Here is a 14,514-nt window from a genome sequence, read left to right as displayed (position 1 = left end):
GATTTCTTTGTGTGTAATATCTTCGAGTTTCTTTGGAACCTGATTTCTTTTGTATTATTTCTTGTTTACCTTCAACTTGTCCACTTCAATTGCTTCTTCCTCAAAAGTGGTTGTTTGTCTCTTCAGACTCAGTTTTGTTTTTATGTTTAATCTTTTTTGTTTTTTTTTAAAGTTCGATGTTGAAATTGATATCTCTCTTTTTATTTTTTTTTGTGAATATGACTAAATTTGAGTCATTTGATCACCTGTTCAGTTTTGAAATGCACGTTGGCTAATGACTTGAAACTTTCTGAAAGAGAAGGTTTATATCGCCATTGGAAAACAAATTGTTGAAAGTCGAATATTTTGAGTTGCTATTTTTTTGTTTGTTTAATTTGAAAAACTTCCCCAAATTTTTGTGAAAGAATCACTTTATCAACTTTTGATTTAAAAAAATCCATAAGAGTTCTTTTAACGAGAAGTTGCAAATGTTAAAATTTCAGGATGAAAGAAACTTTACACTTTTTGATTGATTTTTGATACTGATAAGTCAAACTTCTCCACGTTAAACGGATTTGGAAAAAAAACTTCAATAACAAATCCAAAATTCACAAAATATGAAAAAGAAAATAGATAACGAATTAAAATGAAAATAAAATCTGCTTCAAAAACTAGTCAACAAAAACACAGCCATAAATAACAACAATTACATCAAAAGAATTGTAACTGCAATTCAAATCACAAAATTGAAACACTAATAAAATAAAATAAAAATAAAATAAAAATACAAATACAAATAAAAATAAAATCAAAAATCAAAAATCAAAAATCAAAAATCAAAAATCAAAAATCAAAAATCAAAAATCAAAAATCAAAAATCAAAAATCAAAAATCAAAAATCAAAAATCAAAAATCAAATCAAAGAGCCTAACACAAAAGTTTGTATGTTATTTGTCTGTCATTCACTTTTCCACATGCTGCTCAGACCAGCCACGAAAACGAACTCTTCCGCAGTATCTTTTCCCAAAGTTCATGAATATCATGATTGGTGGGTGGTTCATCAAAAATGCTTTGATTCTCGTTCTCTTTCGCGTTTTCTTCTTCTTCCTTCTTCTTCTTTGCTTCCTCCTCCGCTCTTTTCTTTTCGGCTTCCTCTGCCTCTTCCTCTTTTCGATCCTCCTCATCGTAATACTTGTTGATCTCATCAATCGCTTTACTCAGCTCTTCAATACTCAGCCCCCTTTGCGTCACCTCTATCAGCCTCTGATCTTTCTCTTTTTCTCGCTTCTCCTTCGCCTCTTCCTTCTCTTTTCTTTCCTGTTCTTCCTGCTTTTTTCTATTTTTTTCTGCCTTTCTCCTTTTCCACTCCTCTGCCCGTATTTCCTGCATTTCTCTGCTCCTCTTGCTCGGAGCTAATGTCTGCCATGCAAACAGCCCTTTCTTCAAATCCAGCCTTCGCTCAATCCACTTCACATCCCCTTTCACCAGATACAGCACCACACAAAACACCACATATTCAACAAACAGCCACACCAGCATCGGGACCAGTGAAAGCATCATGTTTCTTTCCATTTTGTGCGCCCGCTCAATCAGCTCGTCTGTCACAACCACCGCTGACATGAACCGCTCTGCGCCTTCCCATGCCTCTCCACTCGAAGTGAGCGGGTCAAACTTCCCAACCCCATCCAAACACAGCGACGGAATAAGCACAATGACAATCCCAATAGCTGATCCAAGCACAATCCCGCAGTACTGCACACACTTACTGCACACTGTATCGAAATCATAAACTTTTGACAGCTTCATGTTGAAAGCAAGAATATGGATCGGGATGATTGTCAGGAACAACGGAATGAATGTTATTGTCCACGAACTCGTAATGTTGTCTGTTTGGCCGCCAACGCACCACAATCATTCCAATCACATGCATTCAAATGCACACAGTTAGGACGGAATAAATAAAATAAATAAAATAAATAAAATAAATGAATAAAATGAATAGAATAAAAATTTTTGTGCAAAACAGATACAACAAATAAATAAAAATGAAATGTCTTGTTTCTCTTTCAATTCACACGCACACACACACTCGCTCGCTCTCCTTAAAAACTTTGCATACAGCACATCTTCAAAGAAAATAACACCCATGTGGAAATAAGCCCGGACATAGTAAGAAAAAATGTGATAAAAGTGATACTCATCCTCTCTGGAAGTCTCAGCCAGGAATTGTATTCAACAAGCCCCGCGAGCATTCCTCCAAAGAAGAGGAAAAAATTTAATAAAAGAGATAATAAAATGGTTTTTGAGCTTGTTGTCGATTGCTCGTCTTCAGTGTTATTTTGTGTGTCATCTTCTGTGGCTACTGGTTCTCCGATAAGCACGTCGCAGCCAGCGCCACTTTCCTTGATGATCCTTTGAGGATACGGTTTCGTCACTGGCCCATCAACCAAGCGATTGCGAATATTGAAAGTGTGTTCATCTCCATTCACAAAACTGTCGAGATCCACGCACATTAAGGCAAACAACACAATAAAGCATCCTGACACCACAGTGTTCATTCCAAATGATATACAAAATTTCTTTCGCTTTACCAAATACAGAGTAAAGAAAAAGAAAAACAATGTCAGCATCACCAGTGCAACGGTGAACTGGCCCTTTGACCGAGAGAGGCTGAACGAAAAGACCGATCTGGTGACTTTGTTCGTCAAAAGATTCTGCGCATGCTCATCATCAGCCAGCCTGTCGAAAACTGGCTCCCGGATAAAATTCGTTGCGTAGAAGACGGCAAAGAAAAAGAAGAAAAGAAACAGCATCAGCGATATCCACGCAATTGTGAACAGAATAAAACTCATCCACGGATGTTCGATTGTGCTTTTCAGATCGTGCACATCCCTCCATAAACTTTTTCTTTTCCCAAACAGCACTTCTGGAAAAGACCCGTACAACCGAATAGTGTCCTTCCATCCTTTCGGACTCAGACCAAACCGGGTTTTGTCCGCAACATCCTGAACGCAGAGCAAAGCAAAATACAAATCAACAAATCAACAAAAACGTTAAAAAGCCCATCAAAAAGAGAGTCACTCGCTGTGTCTGCTCCGGCACAGCGCAAAATACACACATCTCCATTGTTTGGATCGTACGTGTCCAGATCCTGGAACTCATCCTGGCTCATGTAGATGTTGTCTCTCAGCCGCGGCAGCTCCTCAACCACAATCTCATGCCAGTGCCTGCATCCAGCCAAATCCCGTCAAATTGCACATGAAAAAAATAAAATGCATGTCATACTCGTCCGTATCCAGCATCTTTCGGAAAAACTTTGACGTCCCCATCAGATTCATTTTCGTTCTTGTGTCGCATTTTTTCAAAATTCTGCCAAATTTTCAAAAATACATCAAAACCCAACTAAAAATTTCACACTGCTTCCATATTTCTATCGGCATATCTGCACCACCAGCATTCAACGCAAACCTTCCATTAACCGCAAAACAGCAAAAATCAAAAAATGCACACTTTTCACATCCACAAGATCGCAATACTCATCCGACGAGCTGCTGGACATCATGTCTCCATCAATTTCAACCATGGCAACCGATCTTTTGAACATCATCTCATTTGTTGTATCGTTAATATTAACTGAAGAATTCATCGATCTGGTAAATAATATGTTTTGTCAATTCATCCATCTTTGCTCAACATTCGACATTCACTCATTACGTTCATTAGCATTGCCGGACAATCTGGTTATTCTCTGTGGTGGTTTTTATTTATATGTTTATTTCTTATTTTTTGTTTTTTGTTTTTTGTTTTTTGTTTTATGTTTTCACTGTTCTTATTTAAAATTATGTACAAATAAAATTTACACCAAAAATATATATTCGGACATTGGGGAAATGACTGTTCCAAAGCAGAATGAAGTTGATATGACTTTTAAAAAAGTTAATTCAAAAGCATGTGATTCAGTAATAAATAAAATAATCTTTAAAGTTGGTGATTAAAAAGTAATTTCGAGTTCTTTTGACAACGATGCAGTTACATAACACGAAGATTAAATCTTCATATCCTTGCTCCTCCATTTTTTCAAACAATTTTTTTTTCAATTCTTTTTGCTCTGCTATATCTTTCTTTTTTCCTTTATTGATATTCAATCTTCCACAAATTGAACTGCAAAAGCCTAAACAATACGAAATTCGTAAGTTTTCAATATTTAATTGAACTAGTTCCTCCATAACTACATCGACTGCTCCGCTTTCTAACAGACAACAAACATTAACATCTCTATTTTCGGTAATACTTTCTAAAGATTCAATGCAGTTGCAGCTTACAACCTTGTGATTATCTCTTGCCTCTCGGAATATCTCCACAATGCTTCCAAGAAGCCCAACAAATTCTTCATTCCACAATTTGCATGAGCGAAAATAAGCCTCAAGCTCATCAAGCCATCTTTTTATAATCATGATTTCTTTCGCTTCTATTCTTGTTTTTCCCTCCTCCTCTTCTTTTCTCTTCCAATTCACACAATTCGATAGCTCTTTCAATTCTCTTCTTGCCTCTCTTGCAAAATGCAGTTCATTCACAATGACATCTTCCAAGCGTCGAATGCAGAAAAACTGATTTATCAAAAACTTCCAAGTGGACTGATATGCCAGTCGTGTCAGATTGCAGTACTCCTGATGATGTTTGATAATTTTTTCAATGCTATTCACGTAAAGTTCAGTTTTCGCGTCCTTATCGAAATACATATACACACACAAAAATATGAATAAGGCGAAAAACATGAAAAAGAAAAATACACTCAAAAAATCAAATAAAATTAAATAAACGAAATTTAAATAAAATAAAGATGAGAAAGAAAGATAAGACATTACAAATAAACGAAAATATTACCAGTAATCACACAATCCTTAAATAAATGTTACTCAAAGCCAACAAAGCCATTTCCACTTTTATTTGTGCATCCTCATCTTTCTTCTGATTTAAGGCAACTTTTAGAAGGCAAGAAATGCAAATCGAAAGTGACTCAGATGATAAGGAACATCCAAGAAATAGATAGCTTTCACAAAGATCAATCAACAGTTGTTCATTTTTTTCATTTCCTTTCTTTTCATATTCCTCAATCATTATCTTTTTCAATCTTTCACAGAGCAAAGAATTATCAAAGAGAATGCTATACATTTTTTTCAAAAATTTGCAATATCCAATATGTTTCAACAGGTAAATTGCATTTTCTATTGACAGTTTCTCTTCCTTCATCATTTTATCCACGTCGTTATACAGTTTTTCTGTCAAAATAGAATCGATTTCATTTGCATCCATTTCTTCCAATGATTGGTTCATTTCAATGATTTTCAGCTTTTGTTCTTCAACAGAGCAATTTTCCAGTTCATGAAGTAATTCTTCAAAAATATAATGAAAAAAGTGATTGTCAATAATTCAAATACAACTATGAATGCAAACCTGAAAATTGTTTTGCGTCACCCTTCTCCTGTATTTTCAAAACACATTGCATTCAGAAAACAATACCATTTTGAAAGTCACATTAAATTCGCATATGTTTGGAAAGAAGAAATAAATGTGTAAAAACTCGAAACAGTCGTAAAAGTATATGCGTTCACACTGTTTTTGCTTTTGTTGACATTTTTGACAAGCAACTGTAGAGAAAATCAACGCTTTATTTTTTCTTTATTTGTTACGGTTTCAGTGATCATTAAATTTTATTTGAACAGGAATAATCGTCATAGATAAAGAATTCCATAATTGAACATTACCTGAAGAACAAGATATTATATTTCCTACAGAAACAATAATTTATGGAAAAATGTTTTGATTTTGTATTTTTTTCTGAAAATATTTGGAGATTTATTGAACGATGGAATACAACGATTTCACTTTTAAATAAAAATAATCGTGCGTATGTTATTATTATTGTTCTATTGACTGATAAGATGTTTCTGTCTGTATCCTTTCCAAAGCCCAGGAATCCGACTTATTGTTGAAATGGCCAATCTCCGCTTTGGAGAGCAATTCGATGGGAATGAAGCAGGTTATTATATGGCCATTATGAAGTAAATGAAGTTACGGAAGATACATGATTTTCATAAAATTTTATTTGGGGCAAGAGGTGAAAACAAATTCAACTGATATTTTACTGAATGAAGATTTATGGATGGAATTCTATGAAGGACAAAATCTGCACAAAATTATATAGAATTTAGGAACATAAGGCAGGAGGAGTATTTTGTGATATTTTTGGAAAAGGAAATCAAATGGCAATATCAATGGAAGGATATTAATCACAAAAAAGGTCAGGAAGATATGAAAACAATTGGATTGGAGCTGAAAGGCATTTCCATTAAACTTCATTTTTCCTTTTGCAATTGAAAGATGTGCCAATTTATGTGAAATTTTAAAATGTGAAGAATGATTTTTCATCATCCTATTGAAATAAGTGAAATGAAGATAAACGGTTTCAATTTCGTGCAACGTCCCAACAAAAAGTTATTTGCAAACGAGATTTGCTATCCACATGCACACTCGCACTCACTCACTCACTCTCACTCACTCACTCACTCACTCACTCTCTCTCTCTCTCTCTCTCTCTCTCTCTCTCTCTCTCTCTCTCTCTCTCTCTCTCTCTCTCTTTCCTTCCTCATCATCTTCCATCTTTATAGCAACTCGCATAAGAACAGACTAAATCTCTTCAATTTCATCTCAATAGTCTCAGTCTCAATTGCATTATTCATTAATAAGATATGGAAATATGCTTCTTCATCTTTCGGTCTGCTGTATTTATACTTCTACAAATTGATTCCGGTCTTTTGCGCATAATTCACTCGTTCCATAAAGCTAATCATGAACATCTGTATCTGACTCCAATGAACACAAAAAGGCAACTCCAACATTCTTTCCTCCAAACCTTCGGATGAATCATTTTTCTTTTTCTTTTCTTTTTCTTTTCTTTTCTATTCTATTCTTTTCTTTCTTTCTTTTTTTTAATTGTGCATCTCTTCCTCTTCAATTCATTCGTCCGCATCACTTAAGTGGCATCTCCATTGACATATATCTATAGAAAAGCACTGACAGAAAATTCAAAAAAGAGACTGCATTGTTTGAACCAACGGATAAGAAAGAAGAATAGTATTTTTGAATGAAACAAGGTGAAAAAGAGAAAGGATAAAGAAATCATAACCGTTCATAATCTTTATCGATTTTGAAAGAAAGGGAGGTTTGTGAAACAGTTTGTGGACATTATTTTTTAACATATTATTCAAGTTTTCTTAATATGTGCTTCATATATGCATCTTTTTTTATCTTTAAAAGTAAAAGGATATTTCAAGTCAAGATATTGCATAGAAATCTATTCTTCCAAAAAAGATAGAGAGAAAGAAAGAAAGAAAGAAAAATCATATTTATCCAATGAAATGAGATATTCATTGTATTTTAATATTCATAAAAATATAACCAATTTTCTATTTCATAAAATTCATGTTAAGCAAAAAAAAATAATCTTCATTAATAATCGAGGTTATTGGTTTTCCGAGGTTTAAAAACAATATTACAGGATTTCCATTTAAAAAAAAAATAAATTGCTCAAGAAAAAACGAAACAACAATCAAAAATACAATCATTCAATTAAAGCAAATGAATTAATTGTGAAAAAAATTAAAAATAATCCATAAGGAATAAAAAAGCTAATATTACAATTGCCCAACAGCTGCTGGGAGCCGAAGGGGATCCGTTTCGCTGTGTGCGATTTGGAATAAGCGGCGGGCAAGATCTTCCATCCTCTCTCGATACTCGATATTCTGATAGTGTTTTGGATTGACATCTTCAAGTCCATACAACGCACCAAACCTATTGCACAAAAAAAGATGGATTATTTTGTGTGAATAATAATAATAATAATAATAATATTCGCATTATTTTCATACCACCCGCAAGCGATGGCTCCTGTGGAATCGTTATCTCCAGAGTGAATCGCAGCTCTCTCAAGAATCCCTTTCCATCTATAGCCGCACAACGCCATTTGCCAATTTTTGAGAAAACGTCAGAAAAAAATTGGTAAAAAAATTTTTTATTTATTTGCATTCAAATTTTATTCGGTTAATTCAGACAATGAAATTTGAATATCACACCTTTCAGCAGGCGACATGTTCATTACCCCAAGAATAGCATCGTATGCGATGATCACGGAATGCATGCCAATAATTCCGGGATTTCTGGATCCTGTAAATTGCTGTCATTGAAAACAAATAATGTTAATAAGTTGCATCATAATAATAATTAAAATTATAATAATTATAAAGCATTAATCATAAATCGTAAAACAGTAAATAAATTGATAATAGCAATCAAATACATCGACTTAACATCTTCAAACGGTAATTTTGCAGATTCACAAAAACAAGATATGTTTCATTTGTTCACACTTGATAAAATTTATCTCTTTCATAAAATCCATAAGGAGATGGGAAAACAGGCATTTTCCTATTTTCAGGCTCATCAATGCCTCTTTCTCTGAGGTATCTTTCCCACATTTGTTCGCTGTATTCAAAGGCTTTCACATTCTCGGCGCTTTCACGCGAAAGAAGAGACACATGTGCTTTTGCGAGGGGAATCAGTTCGTCTCGAGCTTTTGCACCCCACATTTGAACGGGAATACCTTGAAGCGCATAGCTATCGCGTAATTTTTACAATAATAGAAAAGAAAAGATAAGAAAAAAGAAATTTAGCAAAAAAAAATGTTCTTTTCATTTTTTGCTTTTTAAAAAATAAAACTGAAAATTCAAAAAAAAATTATTTTTTATTTTTGGATTCATTTCTTATGGAGAAATAGCATTCCTTCTTTGAAAATTTTGTTTTTTCTTTGGATCAACAAACCTTGTGAATCCTCCTCCGATTACAGAAGCAAGATATGCGCATGGATTATGATGAGATAACCTTCCTGTTTCAACTCCAGTTATTACCAAATTTGTGACTTGATTTGGATGGGGAAATCTCAATCCGATACACATTGAACGCATTGAAGCTTTAGAAAAATACATTCAAACAAAAAGTGATTTAAAAGGTTTTGAAACCTCCACAACCGCATGAATTCGGACTAAACGGAACTTTATCCCAATCTTCAACAGGCTTAACATAAAATGCTCATCATTTCTTCACATTTTTTCAAAGAAAGCACACCTTATCAACAAAAAGATATTTCTTTGTAGTGGTTCCTGGAGATCTATTGTGCATATCACCCATTGCAATGCAATATGATTTAAACACATTAATTATCATTTCTTTCATTGTTGTTGCTTGTATCGACATTCCTTCTGCTGTTGCATTATGAAGTATTGAATCATCAGAGAGAATGAATTCAGGACGTTCGACACAAATCTACAAATTAAAAATCGTGAGCATGCTAATTGAAATAAAGTAGCCATTTCAAAAATACTCAAACGGCATCTATTCCCCCTTTCTTTTCGATCTGTTCCAAAATAAACGGTAACTTATTAAATTCCCATTCACCCCTTTTAAATCCAATTGCATCTGCTGCACTGCATAAAAGAAAGCAAGCAGAGTATCTTTGTAACAGGCTTTCCAGAGACATTGGAAATAAAACTATAAGAAATATCAAAGTTTTCCAGTATGGGCCTTTGTTAAATTCGCGATGATTTAATCATTATATATATATATATATGGATATCAGATGACTTTAGATCAAAATGTATCTTCTTGATGGAAAAAATAAAAAAAGAAGCAAAAATCACAACCTCATGACAATTTTCCTTTTTAAGTTGCACGATCAAGAGCTATTTCGATCGAAAATGAAAGTGAGCTCCTTGAAAAGAAATTAAAAAATCGTGAAACAACAAAAAAATAATTTGATAAAAAGAAATATTTATAAAAATAATAATATTTTCGAAAAATAGATCAATGTGCACAGGTGAAATGATGAAAGTGTGTGTGACAAAACAAAAAAATAAATATTTTATTTAGAAGTTGTTTCTTCGATGATCATTCTGGTCATTTTTGAAGTTTGTTTCGATGACTGTTATTGCATTTATCACCATCCTCGATATGGAGTCAATGTAGTGTTTGTGTGAGTATAAGAATTGGTGATTGCATTAATGTTGGAATTGGAATTCATATTGGCATAAATATTGGATCGCATGGCGCTGGTGAAGACTTTGGAATTAATAAATATCATTCTTCAAATGTAGATGTCGCACAAAATACCGTTCAAGATCTGTTTCTCAATAAATGCAAGATGAATAACTCTGATAATTTTCCTCAAAATATATCTCATCAATGCAAACTCATTTGATATACAAGACTTTCATTTTCGTGACAATAAATTATTTAAATATATAATTTTTGTAATCTTGGAGTTACACAAAATTCTTTTTGACAAAGTTTATGCTTCTGCAACACAAAGAATTTTCATGATATCCTTCGGTTGAGCTGTTAGTCTTATGTCGAAAAAACGCTTTTTATAGTGAGGGAAAAAACCCGCACAAAATACGAAACCTGTGCACATAGAATAGAATAGCAGAGATTTCTTTGTGCATCACAAATTTATATTTCATAAATCTCACTTCTTTTTTTTGTTAGGTATATTTTTGAAGATTATTATGAATTAAATTTTCTTTAGGGTTTTTTCCCTTAATAAATCAAATGGAACAGAAGAAGAATTTTAAAATGCATGTTTTTTCTAGTGTTCAGTTTTTTTGAGTCATATTTCAAAACTGAACATATTACATTTCTCGTTGATAATCTATCAAATACAAAATTATTTATGAAATGCTTGATGAATCATGTGACTGAAACATTTCATTTATTCCTTTTATTTCATTATCTATAACATTGTTTTGCATTTCAAAAAGAAATAAATTTGAACAAAATATTTCATTCGTCAAGATATCTTTTTTGTATTGAATAAAAAAAAAGAAATTTGTCAATTATCAAAAGAATGAATTTTTAAAACGTTGTTCATTCGTTTTCTGATTGTTTTTTTTAAAAAAAAACACTCCATTTTATTAAAGCTCTCCATTGAGATATGAATATTTTTTATTCATTGAACACTCGATGTGAAAAAAGAATAATTAGAAACCTATTTCAGACCGATAATTTATTTTTGAAAGCAGTTGGTGTTCCATTCGATTTCGCTATGTTTGTCTAAGGAAATAAAAACAGAATTAATTCCATTTAAGCAAAATCAAAATTAGAATCCATAATTTAGCTAATGCTGAACTTTCTCCAGTGAATATATCTTGCTTGTTCTCAATAAAAAAACTCCGTCTCCTCTGCACTCAATATTTAATTCTCATTTCATCACTTTTAACTTAGAGTTTTCTTGATTGTAACAAAATCAAGTCTCGCCACAACTGTATAATCCATTTTTTGCATTCTCAATTTATTCAATTTTATTCTTGCTCAATTCAATTGTTGTGCTTCCTTTCACTATATTAATTGAACTTGTCACGCATCCGCACAAAATTCATTGCCTTTTCCTTCGTTCTCACAACAAACCTTATTTTTGCACCTATCAAGATGTTTCTTAATATTCGATTGGCTTTCTCATCTCTTATTATGAATTGAGGAGAGAACTTGCAGATTAACTTTATTCCGCAATTATGAAACTCTTCCATGTTCAATTTCCCTTATGCAGTTTGTATTTGTGTGCAAATGAATTATAGGTTTCCGCTTCGTGTAAAGTTTTCTGAGTCTGTGAGAAGTTCTTCGGGTCCATTAAACAATGCAACGAAACAAATTGCATTCTGAAAACTCCTTATAATGAATCCGCACATTTTTCCTGAATCAACAAATAAAGAAATACATCAGATTCTATCACTTGTTAAACTTTCACAGCTTCTGTTCATTTTTCAGTATTCTATCCAACAATGTTGTGTGGTCACCAACATATATTCCTGATTTGTCACACTTCTGTCAATCGTAATAACGCCAATAACTTTGAAATCAAAGAAACATTACCCTTGTTTAAAATTTAGATTTGAAAAATCGATTGACGGGTCTTTAAGTTTAATTTTCCATCAAGGGCATTCTCATCTCTCGATTGAAGCCAAATTGTTGTTTCAGTGATTCAATAGGGAATCTGTTAAATTAAAATCACATCGCGTCTCAAACAGCATTTCCATCACAAATTCAGTTTCCAGATGGGACAAAATATATAACTACAAGCATTTTCATCGGAAAATTATGCACTGTTCATTGACTTTTTGTGATTAAAATATTTGAAAAAAATAGGATTATTCTTTGAAATACAAGTGAGGTCGCAAAACATAATGTTATTATATCAATGATGTTTGCTAACAGTAATGAAAATCAAATTTTTTTTGAAATCTGGTTAAGTTTATAAATGTTATTAGAAAAATATTTTTTTCATGCTTTGTGCATAAAAAGCTTGAAAGTCCGTATTTTCCCCCAGATGTATTAAAGGAACATTTTGTAAAAGTATTTGGCCTTACAGATATTGTTCACGTAGTTCGAACGAAAACAACGCCCGGATTTTAATTTACATCATAGATTTTTGAAATATTATTTGGCAAATAAAATAAATGACTTATTGAAGAATTGACGAACAGATATAGAATATGGGAAAGAAAACCATAACATAAATTTTTCAAAATTGCTCCTGTTTACAAACTGTGTTTTCATTGAACATCAAAATTAATCCCTTAAAACTTGAATAATAAAGTTTGCATTAGTCGTTTTCGGTGAATTCAAATGATATAATATCATTTTCTTTTGTTTTCAACAGGATCATGTTGATTTTTATAAATCTGTTTTATTATCACTCATTTAATGTGAACTTTTTATCTTTTCTTTTCAATAAGTAGATATTGCATGCTGTCTTTGTTTTTCTTTATTTTTTTTTTGCATATCACTCGATAACTGCCTTTTGACACTTCAAGCTTTTATGCAAGATAATTTTCATCAAAACAATGCTTTGAATTGAGTATTTTTGTTCAATTTTTCAAACCACAAAACAATATTTAATTTCAAACTGACTGATTATCAAATATGGAGAGAAAATTGGTATTATTGAGTATATTTGATCGACTTATCCATAAAAATGTATTTTTTCAAAAAAACAGTGGAAATCACCTGAATGCATTTCATGTCTTCAAGAATTAACACGGTTTCATATATCAACAATTAACAAAGAATTATTTAGACCATTGTGCAGAGGTTTTTTCCATGAAGTGTTTTTTTTCCCTAACTATTATTGAAAAATTTCAATTTTAAAATATTATTTGCTTTTGTTGAATGGAAAACGTTTTTTTCATTTTTCAAGATTTTTCAACGATAAAAAAATTCGATTTCAGTATTACACAAAAATAGATGTATTTTGAGATAAATGGATAAAAATAAAGAATAATATGTAATGATCAATTTGAAAATCGATTTCATTGATGCAATTTCATTCACGTTTTCAATCATGCTATCATATGTGAATGGCACTCGAACACATTCATGTCTGTTAAACTTCTTCATTGAAAAACAGAAAAATCTGTTCAAATTTCCATTTTGATACAAATTAAACATTTTTTTGTCAAAACACTCTAAATGGTAGTTATTTCCGATTCCAGTGACAATTGGGATAGTAAAATAGTTTGTTATAAAGAGAAAAAATACACTTAACAATGCCAGTTCTTTTTTTGGATGATTTGTTTGGGCATAGGTCAATTTTGCACCAGTTTGGAAAAGAATTATTTTTTATTATAATATATATATTATTAATGCATATAATTATTGTAAGCAAACTACTGATGGAAAAAGTCAAGATTCTTCCATCAAAATATTTGTTATTTCTGGATTTTTTCAACCCATAATATTTTCCTTCAGATCATGATGAATTAAAAACTTCATTCGTTGACTTTGAAGAGTTCAAGGAAACTTCACGATGCTATAGTGGCTGAAAAAGTTCAATATACGTTGTTTGACTGTGAGATTTTGTTATTAATTCGTTTTTTATTTATGTTATTTTTCGAATTTAATGTTAAAAGCATCAATATGCAAATCCTAAATCTAACTGTTGCATCGAATAAATGTTCTTCAGCGATAATTTTCTGAGGTTCAAGTATTTATATTATTGCTTGTTGTTAATCGTTATGATATTGATATTCACAAATTCTTCATTATTGTTCTTATGTTCCAAGATTAGCAATTGACTTGAATGTGTGGCGTATCAAATAATTGAAGTCAAAGAATCCAATAAAGAAATATGCAATTTTCCATATGCTTCAAGGTGCGCGTTAGGAAGTTGGAAAAAAGAAAAGAATTAGAGCAAAGAATTGGAATGTCAATAGGGGCTTGGACCAATGGATCGGGGTGGAAAGGTCAAACATGTTTGACAAAACCGTATAAGAATGCTGGATATTGGCTTTGGATTGGCTTAAATGGAAAATTGAAAGAAGAAGAAGAAAGAAAGAAATGTGAATGTGCATTGAAGATGTGGTGCTGGAAAAATGAAAAGGATAATTACGTTCTTGAGGGAGATAAATCTATTCTTGTTGAGATTGTTGACAA

The 14,514-nt window shown here is 32.1% G+C and overlaps 3 protein-coding genes across 3 annotated transcripts; all 3 read right to left on the bottom strand.

The window, feature by feature from the left end:
* Positions 1 to 356: 356 nt before the first annotated feature.
* Positions 357 to 3,631, bottom strand: MONOS_8117 (uncharacterized protein). The gene is made up of 6 exons (XM_067878502.1): positions 3,490 to 3,631; positions 3,397 to 3,421; positions 3,265 to 3,348; positions 3,098 to 3,206; positions 2,099 to 2,984; positions 357 to 1,865 (listed from the first exon to the last, which is right to left on the bottom strand). The coding sequence occupies exons 1-6, from the start codon at positions 3,623 to 3,625 to the stop codon at positions 961 to 963; spliced, it is 2,145 nt and encodes a 714-aa protein (XP_067732117.1). The 5' UTR covers positions 3,626 to 3,631; the 3' UTR covers positions 357 to 960.
* A 202-nt stretch (positions 3,632 to 3,833) lies between these two features.
* MONOS_8119 (uncharacterized protein) lies at positions 3,834 to 5,097 on the bottom strand (the record flags this gene model as incomplete). The annotated part of the gene is made up of 2 exons (XM_067878503.1): positions 3,834 to 4,703; positions 4,876 to 5,097. 2 exons carry the CDS (start codon positions 5,095 to 5,097, stop codon positions 3,936 to 3,938), a joined length of 990 nt encoding a protein of 329 aa, XP_067732116.1. The 3' UTR covers positions 3,834 to 3,935.
* A 2,387-nt stretch (positions 5,098 to 7,484) lies between these two features.
* On the bottom strand, positions 7,485 to 9,608 carry MONOS_8120 (putative ADP-ribosylarginine hydrolase). Its single transcript, XM_067878505.1, has 8 exons — positions 9,422 to 9,608; positions 9,160 to 9,357; positions 9,054 to 9,108; positions 8,857 to 9,004; positions 8,406 to 8,652; positions 8,112 to 8,212; positions 7,908 to 7,982; positions 7,485 to 7,830 (listed from the first exon to the last, which is right to left on the bottom strand). Exons 1-8 carry the CDS (start codon positions 9,569 to 9,571, stop codon positions 7,674 to 7,676), a joined length of 1,131 nt encoding a protein of 376 aa, XP_067732115.1. The 5' UTR covers positions 9,572 to 9,608; the 3' UTR covers positions 7,485 to 7,673.
* Positions 9,609 to 14,514: the final 4,906 nt, after the last annotated feature.

The sequence above is a fragment of the Monocercomonoides exilis genome (genome assembly GCF_001643675.1).
Source record: "Monocercomonoides exilis strain PA203 chromosome Unknown scaffold10-1930038, whole genome shotgun sequence".
Lineage (NCBI taxonomy): Eukaryota > Preaxostyla > Oxymonadida > Polymastigidae > Monocercomonoides > Monocercomonoides exilis.
Note: the sequence above shows the minus strand (reverse complement) of the source record. Positions and strands in the feature narration are given on the sequence as shown.